Source organism: Crinia signifera, chromosome 5, assembly GCF_055691185.1.
Source record: "Crinia signifera chromosome 5, ASM5569118v1, whole genome shotgun sequence".
NCBI classification, from domain to species: Eukaryota; Metazoa; Chordata; class Amphibia; order Anura; family Myobatrachidae; genus Crinia; species Crinia signifera.
Window position 1 is genome coordinate 1,733,556 of NC_139221.1, and position 19,928 is coordinate 1,753,483.

General features: G+C 52.0%; 1 protein-coding gene across 2 annotated transcripts in view; it reads right to left on the reverse strand.

Moving 5' to 3' along the window:
- The window catches only part of LOC146079849 (uncharacterized), a 90,334-nt gene that overhangs the window by 49,374 nt on the left and 21,032 nt on the right, over window positions 1-19,928 (reverse strand). Inside the window, exon 1 of one of the 2 annotated variants that reach the window (XM_083186501.1) lies at window positions 8,406-8,661. The exons of the other annotated variant lie outside the window; for it this stretch is intronic. Coding sequence (XP_083042627.1) covers window positions 8,406-8,492 — 87 coding nt within the window. The 5' untranslated portion in view covers window positions 8,493-8,661. Of the gene's footprint in view, window positions 1-8,405; window positions 8,662-19,928 lie in introns of those variants that run through there. 2 annotated transcript variants of the gene reach the window in all.

The window sequence follows — 19,928 nt, forward strand, 5'->3', positions numbered from 1 at the left end:
ATTCAAGATTATCTCCGCAACATAAAGATCCAAGTACAAAACCATAGTGTCCCTTGACATTTACAAAAATGATAATTCTGATGCCAAGAACAGTTCTTTTATAGCTTTAGAACACGTTAAAGAAGACAGTCGGTTTAATTATTATAATTACAGTATGTATGTTGTCCACCCCATATTTTATATAATTTAGGCTTTTTATAATGTATACAGTATTGAAAAAATTCATAATTGATGTGTTATATTTATTGTAAAAAAATATGTTATTTGTAAATTGTAAATTCTAACCGTCATTGGTAGTTACCATCGCTAATTATTATATGCTATTGGCCCAACAGAATAAGGAAAATAGAAGAATTAGAGACTAAGCGCTCGCCACACTATATAAAATCAACTCTACGCCGACGTGGATAGTGGGGGTATGAAAAGGTCGGAGGACGCGTACCACCGCCGCTCGCCACGCTTCGGGTTGGCCTTGATAGTGGGGTGGAGTTAACAATAGGGGACCATTTAAGATAGTAATTACCCATCAGGGTGGGTGTACAATAAAAAATCGGGTCTGGGGGGGCATTAACATAGGAATCAGGCATCTGGGTGCCTGTACAACTAAAAATCAGGTCCAATCACGCCGCATCGCATGTGATGCGACGCGATTTTTGGTTGTACAATGAAAACATCGGGCGCCAGGGGCGGATTGGCCCACCGGGAAACCGGGCCGTTTCCCGGTGGGCCGGCACATTTTTAAGTAATAGCGGCCGCCCACCCTCCCAGGCTGGGCCGTGGACCGCCATCTCCGCGGTTACCGGCAGCAGCAAAATGCTCGAATCAAAGATGGCTGCGGCCGGCCTCGGCTGTGACCATAGTTAAAATGGCCGTTGGAGGGCTGGTGCGCATGTGCGGCCGCACGCAGCACCTCTCGCGGTGGTTAGAGGGTTGGAGGAGATTTTAAACTAGGCAACAGGGGGGGGGGGTGGGGGCAGCAAGACATTATGGGACCATCAGGGAGAGAAGCCGGACTGGGATCAGGAATCATATGGGGGAAGGAGATGTGGGGAGGGACGGAGACATAGACAAAGTCCTGGGACATAACAAGGGTATAATCGGGGGTAACTCTCAGGGTGCATCAGGAATGTCATGTAATAAAATGTTATGTTGTAACAGTCACGTTACCCCATTACAGTTCTTAGGTACAGATGATCTTAGTATACGGGAAGGAGGGAATGACAGAGGAAGAATTCCCAGAACTGTAAAGAGGGCAGGCAGCGTGCATGGTGGGGAGGCCTGTAGAAAGTCTATTGAAGGGGAGAGGGGAAAGAGGAAGCTAATAAAAAATTCAAATGGGTCCTGGGGTGAAACTAATCACAATATTAGAGCCATATCTAAAAATAAACATAAATTAAAATGCTTACTGGCTCATGCAAGAAGCTTAGTGAGTAAAATCGGGGAGCTAGAAACGGTGATCAGTAGGGATGACTACGACATCATTGGTATTACAGAAACATGGTGTAATGAGTCGCATGACTGGGCATTAAACATGGAGGGATATACACTCTACAGGAAAGACAGGGAAAATAGAAGGGGCGGGGGTGTGTGCCTATATGTAAATAATAACTTAACATCATGTGAGAAAAATATGAGCACAGACCTGGTAGAAGACAACTCGGAGACAGTGTGGGCAGAGATAACAGACAATAATAAGAAACCAAAAAACAAATTTATAATAGGGGTATGCTATAGACCACCAAATATAAACGAAAGGGAAGAGTCTCTTCTTTTAAACCAAATCAAACAAGCATCAAATCAGGGTCAGGTATTAATTATGGGGGATTTTAATTTACCCGACATTGATTGGGAAAACGAAATAGGTAAATCAGCAAGAAGCAATGGGTTCTTAAGCTTACTTAAAGACCAGTTTATTACACAAACGGTAGAAACTCCAACTCGTGATGAGGCACTCTTGGACTTAGTATTAACAAATAACACAGACTTAGTTTCAAACACAAAAGTAATTGAACAATTAGGGAATAGTGATCACAATATGGTTTCACTGGAAATCAACTTCAGTAAATTACATCAAAAAGGATCTGCAAAAATACTAAACTTCAGAAAAGCGAACTTTGAATTATTCAGGGAAGCCCTTACAGGAATTGGGTGGGAAACGGTTATGGAGGGAAAAAATGCAGAGGAAATGTGGGATACTCTAAAAAAGGTGCTTGATTCACTAACTATTGAATACATTCCTAAAGTAACTAAAGGTAAATTCAACAAAAAAAAGCCACCATGGTTGGACAAAGAAGTAAGGTCAGCTATCAACAATAAAACCAGAGCCTTTAAATTCTATAAAAATAAATTGAATGAGGAGGCGTTCGCACTGGCGTAACTACTGTAAGGCAGCCCCCGCAGCCGCTTGGAGGAGCGGGGGCTGCGTGGGCGCCGGATGCCGGCACTCGCCCGGCCCTGCTGCTACCTAGGGTTGTTGTGAGTTACCAGAGATGCTGCCCGGGAGTCGGAGGCTGTGTCAGCTAGCAGTGACATATATGCGCCATGTGATTTAGTCAGCCTATCACACTCCTACCAACAGTGTCATGTGCCCACATTACATGACAATGCTAGCTGTCACAACCTCTGACTCACGGACAGCGCTCTCTATTTAGCGCTGTCCCGGGGCGGATTTAGAGAGGGGGGGCACTCGCCCCCCCTGTTATTTCTGACACTCTTTGTTTTTTAACTTTAGCCGCCGCCGCCGCCGGAAAGATTCACAGCCGAGCAGAGCTGCCCGGCTGTATTCAGTGTCAGGACACTGCACTAGGTCCCGACTCTCGGCTGTATTGATTGGCTGCCGCAGTCACCTGCCGGGTCCGCCAGTAAATCAGAACTCCTTAGCGGTCCGACAGCCAATCAGGAGTGGTGGCTCCTGATTGGCTGCCGGGCCGCAAGAGAGCTCTGATTGGTTTGCGGAACCGACAGGTGAATGCGGTGCAAGATTTAAAATAGTCGGGAGTCGGGACCTAGTGCTGCTGCTGAATACAGCCAGGCAGCTCTGCTCGGCTGTGAATCTTTCCGGCGGCGGCTAAAGTTAAAAACAAAAAGTGTCAGAAATAACAGGGAGGGGACCTAGTACTGCTGCTGCAGCGTCCTGACATTGAATACAGCCGGGCAGTGCTCTGCTGTCTGCCCGGCTGTGAAGACACGCGCAGGCAGGGGCATGATCCCTCTGCTGTACAGACCAGGCATCCTGCAAATAATAAACAACTTTGTATAGCGCAAGTGCTGGAGCTGCACACACTTGCCGCCCATCACTGGGGAAAGGATCTGGGGTCAAAACAGAATTATAACATATCTGGAATTATGCTGCGACTGGGCTGCTTTTTTCTTCATGGGATTTACACAGAGGATCGGCGCTGGGCTCGGTAACCCGCAGCATAGAACTGTACGCAAGTCTGGTGAGTGCCCTGTCCTTGGATGTGTGTATATGTATGTATGTATGTATATTTATATATATGCAGTGTTGTATTTGTCTTAACAAAATGCCATAGGGGGGGGGGGCGCAAAAAATTTTTTGGCAGGGGGGAGCAAAATTTATAGTTACGCCACTGGGCGTTCGCAAAATACAAAGAATCAAACAAAACTTGTAAAGGGGTAATCAAAGCAGCTAAAAGATTATATGAAGAGTGCATAGCCACTGAAAGCAAAACCAACCCAAAGAAGTTTTTTAAATACATAAATAGTAAACGTTTAATTAAGGAAAACATAGGCCCACTAACTGATACTAGTGGAAAAAGTGTTACTGAGGACAAGGGAAAAGCAAAACTGTTAAATGAGTTCTTCTCATCAGTATTTACTAAGGCAGAGCAGACTGTGGAACGAACATTTACCACAAACGGGACAAATAAGCCAGATCTCATTGGTGATTTCACGCTGAAGGAAATAATACTGAGGCTAAGCAAACTCAAAACAAATAAATCACCAGGGCCAGATGGGATTCATCCGAGGGTATTAATGGAATAAAAGGATGAACTAGCTACCCCCCTACATTATATCTTTAGCAAGTCATTATCGTCCGGTATAGTACCAAAAGATTGGAGAATAGCAGAGGTAGTGCCAATATTTAAAAAAGGAAAAAAGGAAGATCCCGCTAATTACAGACCCGTTAGTTTAACATCAATTGTGGGTAAACTATTTGAAGGATTTTTAAGGGATGGTATCCAGGAATATTTAGATTATCACTGTCTACTCAGTACTAACCAACATGGGTTCGTGAAAAATCGTTCATGCCAAACTAATCTACTAGGGTTCTATGAAGAGGTTAGCAAAAAACTCGATAATGGAAATGCTGTAGATGTGATTTTCCTAGATTTCGCTAAAGCATTTGATACTGTCCCACACAAGAGATTGATTAAGAAAATGGAGAACCTAGGATTGGGTGATTGGCTATGTAATAGAGAACAAAGAGTGGTTGTGAATGGTGCTGTATCAGATATGATACCGGTACTAAGTGGAGTGCCCCAGGGTTCGGTTTTGGGGCCCATTTTGTTGAACATTTTTATTAACGATATTGGGATAGGGTTACTCAGCAATGTATCCATCTTTGCGGACGATACAAAACTTAGCAAAGTCATCAAATCATCAGAAGATGTCACCATGCTTCAAAATGATCTTGCAATTCTAGATGAGTGGGCAAAAAAATGGAAGATGAGGTTCAATGTAGATAAATGTAAGGTTATGCACCTTGGGAGACACAACCAGTGTGCAAGTTACAACCTTAGCGGAGAGGAACTGGGTAATTCCATACTTGAAAAGGATCTAGGAGTCCAAATAGACAGAAAACTGGGATGTAGTGCCCATTGTAATGTAGCTACAAAAAAGGCCAACAAAATTCTGGCATGTATTAAGAGGGGAATGGAAACTAGGGACTCAAGGGTAATTATGCCACTGTATAAAGCATAGGTGAGACATCACTTCGAGTACGGAGTACAGTTCTGGGCCCCACACTATAAAAAGGACATCATAGAATTAGAAAAAGTCCAAAGGCGAGCAACAAAGCTTATTAGGGGAATGGAGAATTTAAGCTACGGGGAGAGATTAAGCAATTTGGGACTATTTACATTGGAAAAGAGACGTTTAAGGGGGGACATGCTCATCATGTACAAGTATATCAAGGGCCAATATAAGGAACTGTCACACACCCTCTTTTCTACTAGAAAGGAATCTAGGACACGAGGGCATGAGTATAGATTAGAAGAAAAAAAATTTCATTCAGCTAGTAGAAAGAATTTCTTTACGGTCAGAACAGTCAAACTCTGAAACTCTCTTCCCAGAGAGGTGGTAACGGCTGGCTCATTAAATGCGTTCAAGGCAAAGTTGGACAAACATTTACTGGAGAAAAACATCCATGGGTACAAATAAGAAATATAATTTTTCTGTAAAATACCAGAACCTACCAAATCAGCAATGGATATCTATACCAGGTTGAACTAGATGGACGCAAGTCTATTTTCAGCCTTACCTACTATGTAACTATGTAACTAAGTCTCCCTGCCTGCCACAGAAGAACGTTTGTGGGGGGGAGGTGGGCTCCCCGGGTGCCAGGCAGGACAGGCTGCCCCCCGGGGGTGCAAGCAGGGGACCAGGTATATTCACTACACCCGATCATGCATATGTAATGACCGGGTGCAGTGAATATATGAATATCTAATGAGCGGCTCGGCTCCGGCCCCCTGCTCTGTGTAAAAAATATATATATATTTTTTTTTTTAAATTAAATATATATTCATGTGCTTACAGCACATGAATAAAAATAGCATGCCCCTTGTCAGAATAAAAATTCCAGATTTTTTGACACCAAATGTAAAAAACAAAACACTTTATTTTAAAAGTTCACCTTCCACTTCACCATAAAAAGATAGCGATTGCTACTCGGTGAATCATGGCGAAAAAAACTTGAAATGTATTCGCCATCTGGTCATTGAATAGGGTGATTCACGGTTTTAGTCAGAAATTCGCCTTGCAGCACAAAATCGCCATAAAAATATGGCGAATCAGCCTCATTGAATACCGCCCATTGTGACCTCCTGTAGGCCGTGCCACGGCTACAGGAACATGGCCGCCGGCCTCCTGCATGAGGACATGTTCACATGTCCCGGGCCGGCCGCCTGTTACATAAACATTCCTGTCCTGAATGATTCCTGGCCAACCACTCATGCGTCTAGGGGGGAAGGGGCGGGCCGCGGTGGACGGACAACAGCTACCGCAGCGTGGTAACCCAAGGCAGGGCACAGCGAGATGGGAGCCGGACCCGGGCCTAAAAGCAAGTAACAACAGTACTATGTATTGGGTGTTAGAATGGGGGGCGGGGGAGCTGCCTGTGGTGTCCTGGTATAATTTTACAGGGGGAGCAGCCTGTGGTGTCCTGCCAGGACAGTACTAAGCTGGCCCCTCCCGAGATTCGCAGCAACCACCCCCCACCCCCCGCAACCCTCCCTCCCGCAATTCGCGGCACCCCCCCCCGCGACCCCCCCTCCCGCAATTTGCGGCACCCCCCGCAACCCCCCTCCTGCGATTCGCGTACACCAAGTTGCAATACAGGGCATCTTTCATACAATTCTAACCATATTTCTCATATACAAACGTTCACAAATTAAGGGGGCGCAGCCCCTTACGCCGGTGTGAAGAGCGCCCGTAGAGAGTTTTTTTACCAAATCTCTCACTTTCTTTATCTCTCATCCTATTAAATCTCACCCTATGCATCTATATATACTGTACCTCTATATAATGCACTATACCTATATATACTATACATCTATATATACTGTACCTCTATATACTGCACTATACATCTATATATACTGTACCTCTATATACTACACTATACCTCTATATACTATACATCTATATATACTGTACCTCTATATACTACACTATACCTCTATATAGTGTACCTCTATCTACTACACTTTACATCTATATATACTGTACCTCTATATACTAGACTATACATCTATATATATACACTGTACCTCTATATACTATACCTCTATATATTACTCCACTATACCTCTTTATACTATACTTCTATATACTGCACTATACATCTATATATACTGTACCTCTATATAATGCACTATACCTATATATACTATACATCTATATATACTGTACCTCTATATACTGCACTATACATCTATATATACTGTACCTCTATATACTACACTATACCTCTATATACTATACATCTATATATGCTGTACCTCTATATACTACACTATACCTCTATATACTGTACCTCTATCTACTACACTATACACTATACATCTATATATACTGTACCTCTATATACTATACATCTATATATACACTGTACCTCTATATACTGCACTATACATCTATATATACTGTACCTCTATATACTACACTATACATCTATATATACTGTACCTCTATATACTACACTATACATCTATATATACTGTACCTCTATATACTACACTATACCTCTTTATACTATACCTCTATATATTACTCCACTATACCTCTTTATACTATACTTCTATATACTGCACTATACATCTATATATACTGTACCTCTATATACTATGCTATACCTCTATATACTATACATCTATATATACTGTACCTCTATATGCTACACTATACATCTATATATACTATACCTCTATATACTACACTATAACTCTATATACTATACATTTATATACTACACGTTACATCTATATATACTGTACCTCTATATACTACACTATACATCTATATACTATACATCTATATATACTGTACCTCTATATACTACACTATACCTCTATATATACTGTACCTCTATATACTACACTATACATCTATATATACTGTACCTCTATATACTACACTATACCTCTATATACTATACATCTATATATACTGTACCTCTATATACTACACTATACCTCTATATACTATACATCTATATAATACTGTACCTCTATATACTACACTACATCTATATATATATATATATATATATATATATATATATATACACACATTATACCTCTATATACTACACCATACAACTATATTTATACCTATATATTACTCCACTATACCTCCATATACTATACCTCTATATACTGCACTATATATATATATATATATATATATATATATATATACACACACACACACACACACACACACACACACACACTATACATCTATATATATATATTGTACCTCTGTATATTACTCCACAATACCTCTATATACTACACTATTCATCTATATATACTGTACCTCTATATACTATACTTTAGCCTCTGGTGCTAGACTGTGATAACATATGCCATACACAGAACATATAGAAGCAATGTTTGCTATGGAGAGTACCACACTGTATATACAGAGATGGCTCTCACCTGCTCCGTTCTCCCGTCTGCCTCCATCGCTCTGCTCCCTCTGCAGCATCTGCCAGCCCCAGTCTCCCTGTCTCCTGCACGCCCCATGGTCTATATATGAGGAGGAGGAGGAGGGGTCTCCCTGAAGCCTCGTCATCTCCTGTATGTGACTATATGCAGCCTGTACACCAGCAGTCCCTTCCTGCAGCCTGTACACCTGTAGTCCCTTCCAGCAGCTGTACACCAGCAGTCCCTTCCAGCAGCCTGTACACCAGCAGCCTGTACACCAGCAGTCCCTCTCTGCAGCCTGTACACCAGCAGTCCCTCTGTGCAGCCTGTACACCAGCAGTCCCTCTGTGCAGCCTGTACACCAGCAGTCCCTCCAAGCAGCCTGTACACCAGCAGTCCCTCCCAGCAGCCTGTACACCTGCAGTCTCTCCCAGCAGCCTGTACACCTGCAGTCCCTATCTGCAGCCTGTAAAACAGCAGTCCATTCCAGCAGCCTGTTCACCAGCAGTCCCTCTCTGCAGCCTGTACCTGTTCACCAGCAGTCCCTCTCTACAGCCTGTACACCAGCAGCCCCTCTCTACAGCCTGTACACCAGCAGTCCCTCTGTGCAGCCTGTACACCTGCAGTCCCTCTGTGCAGCCTGTACACCTGCAGTCCCTCTGTGCAGCCTGTACACCTGCAGTCCCTCTGTGCAGCCTGTACACCAGCAGTCCCTCTCTGCAGCCTGTACACCAGCAGACCCTCCCAGCAGCCTGTACACCAGCAGTCCCCCCCAGCAGCCTGTACACCAGAAGTCCCTCCCAGCAGCCTGTACACCTGCAGTCCCTATCTGCAGCCTGTAAAACAGCAGTCCATTCCAGCAGCCTGTTCACCAGCAGTCCCTCTCTGCAGCCTGTACCTGTTCACCAGCAGTCCCTCTCTACAGCCTGTACACCAGCAGCCCCTCTCTACAGCCTGTACACCAGCAGTCCCTCTGTGCAGCCTGTGCACCTGCAGTCCCTCTGTGCAGCCTGTACACCTGCAGTCCCTCTGTGCAGCCTGTACACCAGCAGTCCCTCTGTGCAGCCTGTACACCAGCAGACCCTCCCAGCAGCCTGTACACCAGCAGTCCCTCCCAGCAGCCTGTACACCAGAAGTCCCTCCCAGCAGCCTGTACACCAGAAGTCCCTCTCTGCAGCCTGTACACCAGCAGTCCCTCTCTGCAGCCTGTACACCTGCAGTCCCTCCCAGCAGCCTGTACACCAACAATCCCTCTCTGTAGCCTGTACACCAGCAGTCCCTTCCAGCAGCCTGTACACCAGCAGTCCCTTCCAGCAGCCTGCACACCAGCAGTCCCTTCCAGTAGCTGTACACCAGCAGTCCCACTCTTCAGCCTGTACACCAGCAGTCCCTTCCAGCAGCCTGTACACCAGCAGTACCTCTGTACAGGCTGTACACGAGCAGTCCCTCCCAGCAGCCTGTACACCAAAAATCCCTCTCCGCAGCCTGTACACCAGCAGTCCCTCTGTGCAGCCTGTACACCAGCAGTCCCTCTGTGCAGCCTGTACACCAGCAGTCCCTCTGTGCAGCCTGTACACCAGCAGTCCCTCTGTGCAGCCTGTACACCAGCAGTCCCTCTGTGCAGCCTGTACACCAGCAGTCCCTCTGTGCAGCCTGTACACCAGCAGTCCCTCTGTGCAGCCTGTACACCAGCAGTCCCTCTGTGCAGCTTGTACACCAGCAGTCCCTCCCAGCAGCCTGTACACCTGCAGTCCCTCCCAGCAGCCTGTACACCTGCAGTCCCTATCTGCAGCCTGTACAACAGCAGTCCCTCCCTGCAGCCTGTACACCAGCAGTCTGTACCCTCTGTGCAGCCTGTACACCAGCAGTCCCTCTGTGCAGCCTGTACACCAGCAGTCCCTCTGTGCAGCCTGTACACCAGCAGTCCCTCTGTGCAGCCTGTACACCAGCAGTCCCTCTGTGCAGCCTGTACACCAGCAGTCCTTCTGTGCAGCCTGTACACCAGCAGTCCCTCTGTGCAGCTTGTACACCAGCAGTCCCTCCCAGCAGCCTGTACACCTGCAGTCCCTCCCAGCAGCCTGTACACCTGCAGTCCCTATCTGCAGCCTGTACAACAGCAGTCCCTCCCTGCAGCCTGTACACCAGCAGTCCATTCCCTCTGTGCAGCCTGTACACCAGCAGTCCCTCTGTGCAGCCTGTACACCAGCAGTCCCTCTGTGCAGCCTGTACACCAGCAGTCACTCTGTGCAGCCTGTACACCAGCAGTCCCTCTGAGCAGCCTGTACACCAGCAGTCCCTCTGTGCAGCCTGTACACCAGCAGTCCCTCTGTGCAGCCTGTACACCAGCAGTCCCTCTGAGCAGCCTGTACACCAGCAGTCCCTCTGTGCAGCCTGTACACCAGCAATCCCTCTGTGCAGCCTGTACACCTGCAGTCCCTCTGTGCAGCTTGTACACCAGCAGTCCCTCCCAGCAGCCTGTACACCTGCAGTCCCTCCCAGCAGCCTGTACACCTGCAGTCCCTATCTGCAGCCTGTACAACAGCAGTCCATTCCAGCAGCCTGTTCACCAGCAGTCCCTCTCTGCAGCCTGTACACCAGCAGTCCCTCTGTGCAGCCTGTCCACCTGCAGTCCCTCTGTGCAACCTGTACACCAGCAGTCCCTCTCTGCAGCCTGTACACCAGCAGTCCCTCTGTGCAGCCTGTACACCAGCAGACCCACCCAGCAGCCTGTACACCAGCAGTCCCTCCCAGCAGCCTGTACACCAGCTGTCCTTTCCAGCAGCCTGTACACCTGCAGTCCCTCCCAGCAGCCTGTACACCAACAATCCCTCTCTGTAGCCTGTATACCTGCAGTCCCTTCCAGCAGCCTGTACACCAGCAGTCCTCTCTGCAGCCTGCACACCAGCAGTCCCTTCCAGTAGCTGTACACCAGCAGTCCCACTCTTCAGCCTGTACATCAGCAGTCCCTTCCAGCAGCCTGTACACCTGCAGTCCCTCTGTACAGGCTGTACACCAGCAGTCCCTTCCAGCAGCCTGTACACCAGCAGTCCCTTCCAGCAGCCTGTACACCTGCAGTCCCTCTCTGCAGCCTGTACACCAGCAGTCCCTTCCAGCAGCCTGATCACCAGCAGTTCCTTTCTGCAGGCTGTACACCAGCAGTCCCTTCCAGCAGCCTGTACACCAGCAGTCCCTTTCTGCAGACTGTACACCAGCAGTCCCTCCCAGCAGCCTGTACACCTGCAGTCCCTCTGTGCCACCTGTACACCAGCAGTCCCGTCCAGCAGCCTGTACATCAGCAGTCCCTCTCTGCTGCCTTTACACCAGCAGTCCCTCCCAGCAGCCTGCACACCTGCAGTCCCTCTGTGCTGACTGTACACCAGCAGTCCATTCCAGCAGCCTGTACACCAGCAGTCCCTCTCTGCAGTCTGTACACCTGCAGTCCCTTCCAGCAGCCTGGACACCAGCAGTCCTTCCCAGCTGCCTGTACACCAACAGTCCCTCTCTGCAGCCTGTACACAAGCAGTCCCTTCCAGCAGCCTGTACACCAGCAGTCCCTTTCTGCAGCCTGTAAACCAGTAGCCCATCTCTGCAGCCTGTACACCAACAGTCCCTTCCAACAGCCTGTACACCAGCAGTCCCTCCCAGCTGCCTGTACACCTGCAGTCCCTCCCTGCAGCCTGTACACCGGCAGTCCCTCCCTACAGCCTGTACACCAGCAGTCCCTCCCTGCAGCCTGTACACCAGCAGTCCCTTCCCTCTGTGCAGCCTGTACACCAGCAGTCCCTCTGTGCAGCCTGTACACCAGCAGTCCCTCTGTGCAGCCTGTACACCAGCAGTCACTCTATGCAGCCTGTACACCAGCAGTCCCTCTGTGCAGCTTGTACACCAGCAGTCCATCCCAGCAGCCTGTACACCTGCAGTCCCTCCCAGCAGCCTGTACACCTGCAGTCCCTATCTGCAGCCTGTACAACAGCAGTCCATTCCAGCAGCCTGTTCACCAGCAGTCCCTCTCTGCAGCCTGTACACCAGCAGCCCCTCTCTGCAGCCTGTACACCAGCAGTCCCTCTGTGCAGCCTGTACACCTGCAGTCCCTCTGTGCAGCCTGTACACCAGCAGTCCCTCTCTGCAGCCTGTACACCAGCAGTCCCTCTGTGCAGCCTGTACACCAGCAGACCCTCCCAGCAGCCTGTACACCAGCAGTCCCTCCCAGCAGCCTGTACACCAGAAGTCCCTCTCTGCAGCCTGTACACCAGCAGTCCCTTCCAGCAGCCTGTACACCTGCAGTCCCTCCCAGCAGCCTGTACACCAACATCCCTCTCTGTAGCCTGTACACCAGCAGTCCCTTACAGCAGCCTGTACACCAGCAGTCCCTTCCAGCAGCCTGCACACCAGCAGTCCCTCCCAGTAGCTGTACACCAGCAGTCCCACTCTTCAGCCTGTACACCAGCAGTCCCTTCCAGCAGCCTGTACACCATCAGTACCTCTGTACAGGCTGTACACGAGCAGTCCCTCCCAGCAGCCTGTACACCAAAAATCCCTCTCTGCAGCCTGTACACCAGCAGTCCCTCTGTGCAGCCTGTACACCAGCAGTCCCTCTGTGCAGCCTGTACACCAGCAGTCCCTCTGTGCAGCCTGTACACCAGCAGTCCCTCTGTGCAGCCTGTACACCAGCAGTCCCTCTGTGCAGCCTGTACACCAGCAGTCCCTCTGTGCAGCTTGTACACCAGCAGTCCCTCCCAGCAGCCTGTACACCTGCAGTCCCTCCCAGCAGCCTGTACACCTGCAGTCCCTATCTGCAGCCTGTACAACAGCAGTCCATTCCAGCAGCCTGTTCACCAGCAGTCCCTCTCTGCAGTCTGTACACCAGCAGTCCCTCTGTGCAGCCTGTACACCTGCAGTCCCTCTGTGCAACCTGTACACCAGCAGTCCCTCTCTGCAGCCTGTACACCAGCAGTCCCTCTGTGCAGCCTGTACACCAGCAGACCCTCCCAGCAGCCTGTACACCAGCAGTCCCTCCCAGCAGCCTGTACACCAGAAGTCCCTCTCTGCAGCCTGTACACCAGCAGTCCCTTCCAGCAGCCTGTACACCTGCAGTCCCTCCCAGCAGCCTGTACACCAACAATCCCTCTCTGTAGCCTGTACACCTGCAGTCCCTTCCAGCAGCCTGTACACCAGCAGTCCTCTCTGCAGCCTGCACACCAGCAGTCCCTTCCAGTAGCTGTACACCAGCAGTCCCACTCTTCAGCCTGTACACCAGCAGTGCCTTCCAGCAGCCTGTACACCTGCAGTCTCTCTGTACAGGCTGTACACCAGCAGTCCCTTCCAGCAGCCTGTACACCAACAATCCCTCTCCGCAGCCTGTACACCAGCAGTCCCTTCCAGCAGCCTGTACACCAGCAGTCCCTTCCAGCAGCCTGTACACCTGCAGTCCCTCTCTGCAGCCTGTACACCAGCAGTCCCTTCCAGCAGCCTGATCACCAGCAGTTCCTTTCTGCAGGCTGTACACCAGCAGTCCCTTTCTGCAGACTGTACACCAGCAGTCCCTCCCAGCAGCCTGTACACCTGCAGTCCCTCTGTGCCGCCTGTACACCAGCAGTCCCGTCCAGCAGCCTGTACATCAGCAGTCCCTCTCTGCTGCCTTTACACCAGCAGTCCCTCCCAGCAGCCTGCACACCTGCAGTCCCTCTGTGCTGACTGTACACCAGCAGTCCATTCCAGCAGCCTGTACACCAGCAGTCCCTCTCTGCAGTCTGTACACCTGCAGTCCCTTCCAGCAGCCTGGACACCAGCAGTCCTTCCCAGCTGCCTGTACACCAACAGTCCCTCTCTGCAGCCTGTACACAAGCAGTCCCTTCCAGCAGCCTGTATACCAGCAGTCCCTTTCTGCAGCCTGTACACCAGTAGTCCATCTCTGCAGCCTGTACACCAGCAGCCCATCTCTGCAGCCTGTACACCAGCAGCCCATCTCTGCAGCCTGTACACCAGCAGTCCCTCCCAGCTGCCTGTACACCTGCAGTCCCTCCCTGCAGCCTGTACACCAGCAGTCTCTCCCTACAGCCTGTACACCAGCAGTCCCTCCCTGCAGCCTGTACACCAGCAGTCCCTTCCCTCTGTGCAGCCTGTACACCAGCAGTCCCTCTGTGCAGCCTGTACACCAGCAGTCCCTCTGTGCAGCCTGTACACCAGCAGTCCCTCTGTGCAGCCTGTACACAAGCAGTCCCTCTGTGCAGCCTGTACACCTGCAGTCCCTCTGTGCAGCCTGTACACTAGCAGTCCCTCTCTGCAGCCTGTACACCAGCAGTCCCTCTGTGCAGCCTGTACACCAGCAGTCCCTCTCTGCAGCCTGTACACCAGCAGTCCCTCTGTGCAGCCTGTACACCAGCAGACCCTCCCAGCAGCCTGTACACCAGCATTCCCTCCCAGCAGCCTGTACACCAGAAGTCCCTCTCTGCAGCCTGTACACCAGCAGTCCCTTCCAGCAGCCTGTACATCAGCAGTCCCTCTCTGCTGCCTTTACACCAGCAGTCCCTCCCAGCAGCCTGCACACCTGCAGTCCCTCTGTGCTGACTGTACACCAGCAGTCCATTCCAGCAGCCTGTACACCAGCAGTCCCTCTCTGCAGTCTGTACACCTGCAGTCCCTTCCAGCAGCCTGGACACCAGCAGTCCTTCCCAGCTACCTGTACACCAACAGTCCCTCTCTGCAGCCTGTACACAAGCAGTCCCTTCCAGCAGCCTGTACACCAGCAGTCCCTTTCTGCAGCCTGTACACCAGTAGTCCATCTCTGCAGCCTGTACACCAGCAGCCCATCTCTGCAGCCTTTACACCAACAGTCCCTTCCAACAGCCTGTACACCAGCAGGTCGTCCCAGCTGCCTGTACACCTGCAGTCCCTCCCTGCAGCCTGTACACCAGCAGTCCCTCCCTACAGCCTGTACACCAGCAGTCCCTCCCTGCAGCCTGTACACCAGCAGTCCCTTCCCTCTGTGCAGCCTGTACACCAGCAGTCCCTCTGTGCAGCCTGTACACCAGCAGTCCCTCTGTGCAGCCTGTACACCAGCAGTCACTCTGTGCAGCCTGTACACAAGCAGTCCCTCTGTGCAGCCTGTACACCTGCAGTCCCTCTGTGCAGCCTGTACACCAGCAGTCCCTCTCTGCAGCCTGTACACCAGCAGTCCCTCTGTGCAGCCTGTACACCAGCAGACCCTCCCAGCAGCCTGTACACCAGCAGTCCCTCCCAGCAGCCTGTACACCTGCAGTCCCTCTGTGCAGCCTGTACACCAGCAGTCCCTCTCTGCAGCCTGTACACCAGCAGTCCCTCTCTGCAGCCTGTACACCAGCAGTCCCTCTGTGCAGCCTGTACACCAGCAGACCCTCCCAGCAGCCTGTACACCAGCAGTCCCTCCCAGCAGCCTGTACACCAGAAGTCCCTCTCTGCAGCCTGTACACCAGCAGTCCCTTCCAGCAGCCTGTACACCTGCAGTCCCTCCCAGCAGCCTGTACACCAACAATCCCTCTCTGTAGCCTGTACACCAGCAGTCCCTTCCAGCAGCCTGTACACCTGCAGTCCCTCTGTACAGGCTGTACACCAGCAGTCCCTCCCAGCAGCCTGTACACCAACAATCCCTCTCCGCAGCCTGTACACCAGCAGTCCCTTCCAGCAGCCTGTACACCAGCAAGCCCTTCCAGCAGCCTGTACACCTGCAGTCCCTCTCTGCAGCCTGTACACCAGCAGTCCCTTCCAGCAGCCTGATCACCAGCAGTCCCTTTCTGCAGGCTGTACACCAGCAGTCCCTTCCAGCAGCCTGTACACCAGCAGTCCCTTTCTGCAGACTGTACACCAGCAGTCCCTCCCAGCAGCCTGTACACCTGCAGTCCCTCTGTGCCGCCTGTACACCAGTAGTCCCGTCCAGCAGCCTGTACATCAGCAGTCCCTCTCTGCTGCCTTTACACCAGCAGTCCCTCCCAGCAGCCTGCACACCTGCAGTCCCTCTGTGCTGACTGTACACCAGCAGTCCATTCCAGCAGCCTGTACACCAGCAGTCCCTCTCTGCAGTCTGTACACCTGCAGTCCCTTCCAGCAGCCTGGACACCAGCAGTCCCTACCAGCTGCCTGTACACCAACAGTCCCTCTCTGCAGCCTGTACACAAGCAGTCCCTTCCAGCAGCCTGTACACCAGCAGTCCCTTTCTGCAGCCTGTACACCGGTAGTCCATCTCTGCAGCCTGTACACCAGTAGCCCATCTCTGCAGCCTGTACACCAACAGTCCCTTCCAACAGCCTGTACACCAGCAGTCCCTCCCAGCTGCCTGTACACCTGCAGTCCCTCCATGCAGCCTGTACACCAGCAGTCCCTCCCTACATCCTGTACACCAGCAGTCCCTCCCTGCAGCCTGTACACCAGCAGTCCCTTCCAGCAGCCTGTACACCAGCAGTCCCTCCCTGCAGCCTTTACACCAGCAGTCTCTCCCTGCAGCCTGTACACCAACAGTCCCTACCAGCAGCCTGTACACATGCAGTCCCTCCCAGCAGCCTGTACACCAGCAGTCCCTCCCAGCAGCCTGTACACCAGCAGTCCCTCCCAGCAGCCTGTACACCAACAGTCCCTCTTTGCAGCCTGTAAACCAGCAGTCCCTTCCAGCAGCCTGTACACCAGCAGTCCCTTTCTGCAGCCTGTACACCAACAGTCCCTTCCAACAGCCTGTACACCAGCAGTCCCTCCCAGCAGCCTGTACACCAGCAGTCCCTCCCAGCAGCCTGTACACCAGCAGTCCCTCCCTGCTGCCTGTACACCTGCAGTTCCTTTCAAGCAGCCTGTTCACCAGCAGTCCCTTTCTGCAGCCTGTACACCAGCAATCCCTTCCAGCAGCCTGTACAACAGCAGCCCTCTCTGCAGCCTGAACACAAGCAGTCCCTCCCAGCAGCCTGTACACCGGCAGTCCCTCTCTGCAGCCTATACAACAGCAGTCCCTCTCTGCAGCCTGTACAGCAGCATTCCCTTCCAGCTGCCTGTACACCAGCAGTCCCTCCCAGCAGCCTGTACACCTGCAGTCCCTCCCTGCAGCCTTTACACCAGCAGTCCCTCCCTGCAGCCTGTACACCAGCAGTCCCTCCCTGCAGCCTGTACACCAGCAGTCCCTCTCTGCAGCCTGTACACCAGCAGTTCCTCTCTGCAGCATGATCACCAGCAGTCCCTTTCTGCAGCCTGTACACCAGCAGTCTCTCCCAGCAGCCTATACACCTGCAGTCCCTCTGTGCCACCTGTACACCAGCAGTCCCGTCCAGCAGTCTGTACATCAGCAGTCCCTCTCTGCTGCCTGTACACCAACAGTCCCTCCAAGCAGCCTGTACACCTGCAGTCCCTCTGTGCCGACTGTACACCAGCAGTCCCTTCCAGCAGCCTGTACACCAGCAGTCCCTCTCTGCAGCCTGTACACCAGCAGTCCCGTCCATCAGCCTGGACACCAGCAGTCCCTACCAGCTGCCTGTACACCAACAGTCTCTCTCTGCAGCCTGTACACCAGCAGTCCCTTCCAGCAGCCTGTTCACCAGCAGTCCCTTACTGCAGCCTGTACACCAGTAGTCCATCTCTGCAGCCTGTACACCAACAGTCCCATCCAACAGCCTGTACACCTGCAGTCCCTCCCAGCAGCCTGTACACCAGCAGTTCCTCCCAGCAGCCTGTACAAAAACAGTCACTCTTTGCAGCCTGTAAACCAGCAGTCCCTTCCAGCAGCCTGTACACCAGCAGTCCCTTTCTGCAGCCTGTACACCAACAGTCCCTTCCAACAGCCTGTACACCAGCAGTCCCTCCCAGCAGCCTGTACACCAGCAGTCCCTCCCTGCTGCCTGTACACCTGCAGTTCCTTTCAAGCAGCCTGTTCACCAGCAGTCCCTTTCTGCAGCCTGTACACCAGCAATCCATTCCAGCAGCCTGTACAACAGCAGCCCTTCTCTGCAGCCTGTACACAAGCAGTCCCTTCCAGCAGCCTGTACACCGGCAGTCCCTTCCAGCAGCCTGTACACCGGCAGTCCCTCTCTGCAGCCTGTACACCAGCAGTCCCTCTCTGCAGAATGTACACCAGCAGTTCCTTCCAGCAGCCTGTACACCAGCAGTCCCTCCCAGCAGCCTGTACACCTGCAGTCCCTCCCAGCAGCCTGTACACCTGCAGTCCCTCTGTGCCGACTGTACACCAGCAGTCCCTTCCAGCAGCCTGTACACCAGCAGTCCCTCTCTGCAGCCTGTACACCAGCAGTCCCGTCCAGCAGCCTGGACACCAGCAGTCCCTACCAGCTGCCTGTACACCAACAGTCCCTCTCTGCAGCCTGTACACCAGCAGTCCCTTTCAGCAGCCTGTTCACCAGCAGTCCCTTTCTGCAGCCTGTACACCAGTAGTCCATCTCTGCAGCCTGTACAACAGCAGCCCATCTCTGCAGCCTGTACACCAACAGTCCCATCCAACAGACTGTACACCGGAAGTCCCTCCCAGCAGCCTGTACACCTGCAGTCCCTCCCTGCAGCCTGTACACCAGCAGTCCCTCCCTGCAGCCTGTATACCAGCAGTCCCTCCCAGCAGCCTGTACACCTGCAGTCCCTCCCCTCAGACTGTACACCAGCAGTCCCTCTGTGCAGCCTGTACACCAGCAGTCCCTCCCTGCAGCCTGTACACCAGCAGTCCCTCCCCTCAGCCTGTACACCAGCAGTCCCTCCCTGCAGCCTGTACACCAGCAGACCCTTTCTGCAGCCTGTACATCAGCAGTCCCTTCCAGCAGCCTGTACAACAGCAGTCCCTCTCTGCAACCTGTACACAAGCAGTCCCTCCAAGCAGCCTGTAAACCTGCAGTCCCTGGGTGCCGCCTTTACACCAGCAGTCCCTTCCAGCAGCCAGTACACCAGCAGTCCCTCTCTGCAGCCTGTACACCAGCAGCCCCTCCCAGCAGCCTGTACACCTGCAGTCCCTCCCAGCAGCCTGTACACCTGCAGTCCCTCCCAGAGCCTGTACACCTGCAGTCGCTCCCAGCAGCCTGTACACGAGCAGTCCCTTCCAGTAGCCTGTACACCTGCAGTCCCTCTGTGCCGACTGTACACCAGCAGTCCCTTCCAGCAGCCTGCTCACCAGCAGTCCCTTCCTGCAACCTGTACACCAGCAGTCCCTTCCAGCAGCCTGTACACCAGCAGTCCCTTTCTGCAGCCTGTACACCAGAAGTCCATCTCTGCAGCCTGTACACCAACAGTCCCATCCAACAGCCTGTACACCAGCAGTCCCTCCCAGCAGCCTGTACACCTCCAGTCCCTCCCTGCAGCCTGTACACCAGCAGTCCCTCCCAGCAGCCTGTACACCTGCAGTCCCTCCCAGCAGCCTGTACACCAGCAGTCCCTCCCTGCAGCCTTTACACCAGTAGTCCCTCCCTGCAGCCTGTACACCAGCAGTCCCTTTCTGCAGCCTGTACACAAGCAGTCCCTCCCAGCAGCCTGTTGTCACGGACCCACCGGTCGCCTGCTCCGATACGTCAATCTGAGCAGCGCCGGCCGTGA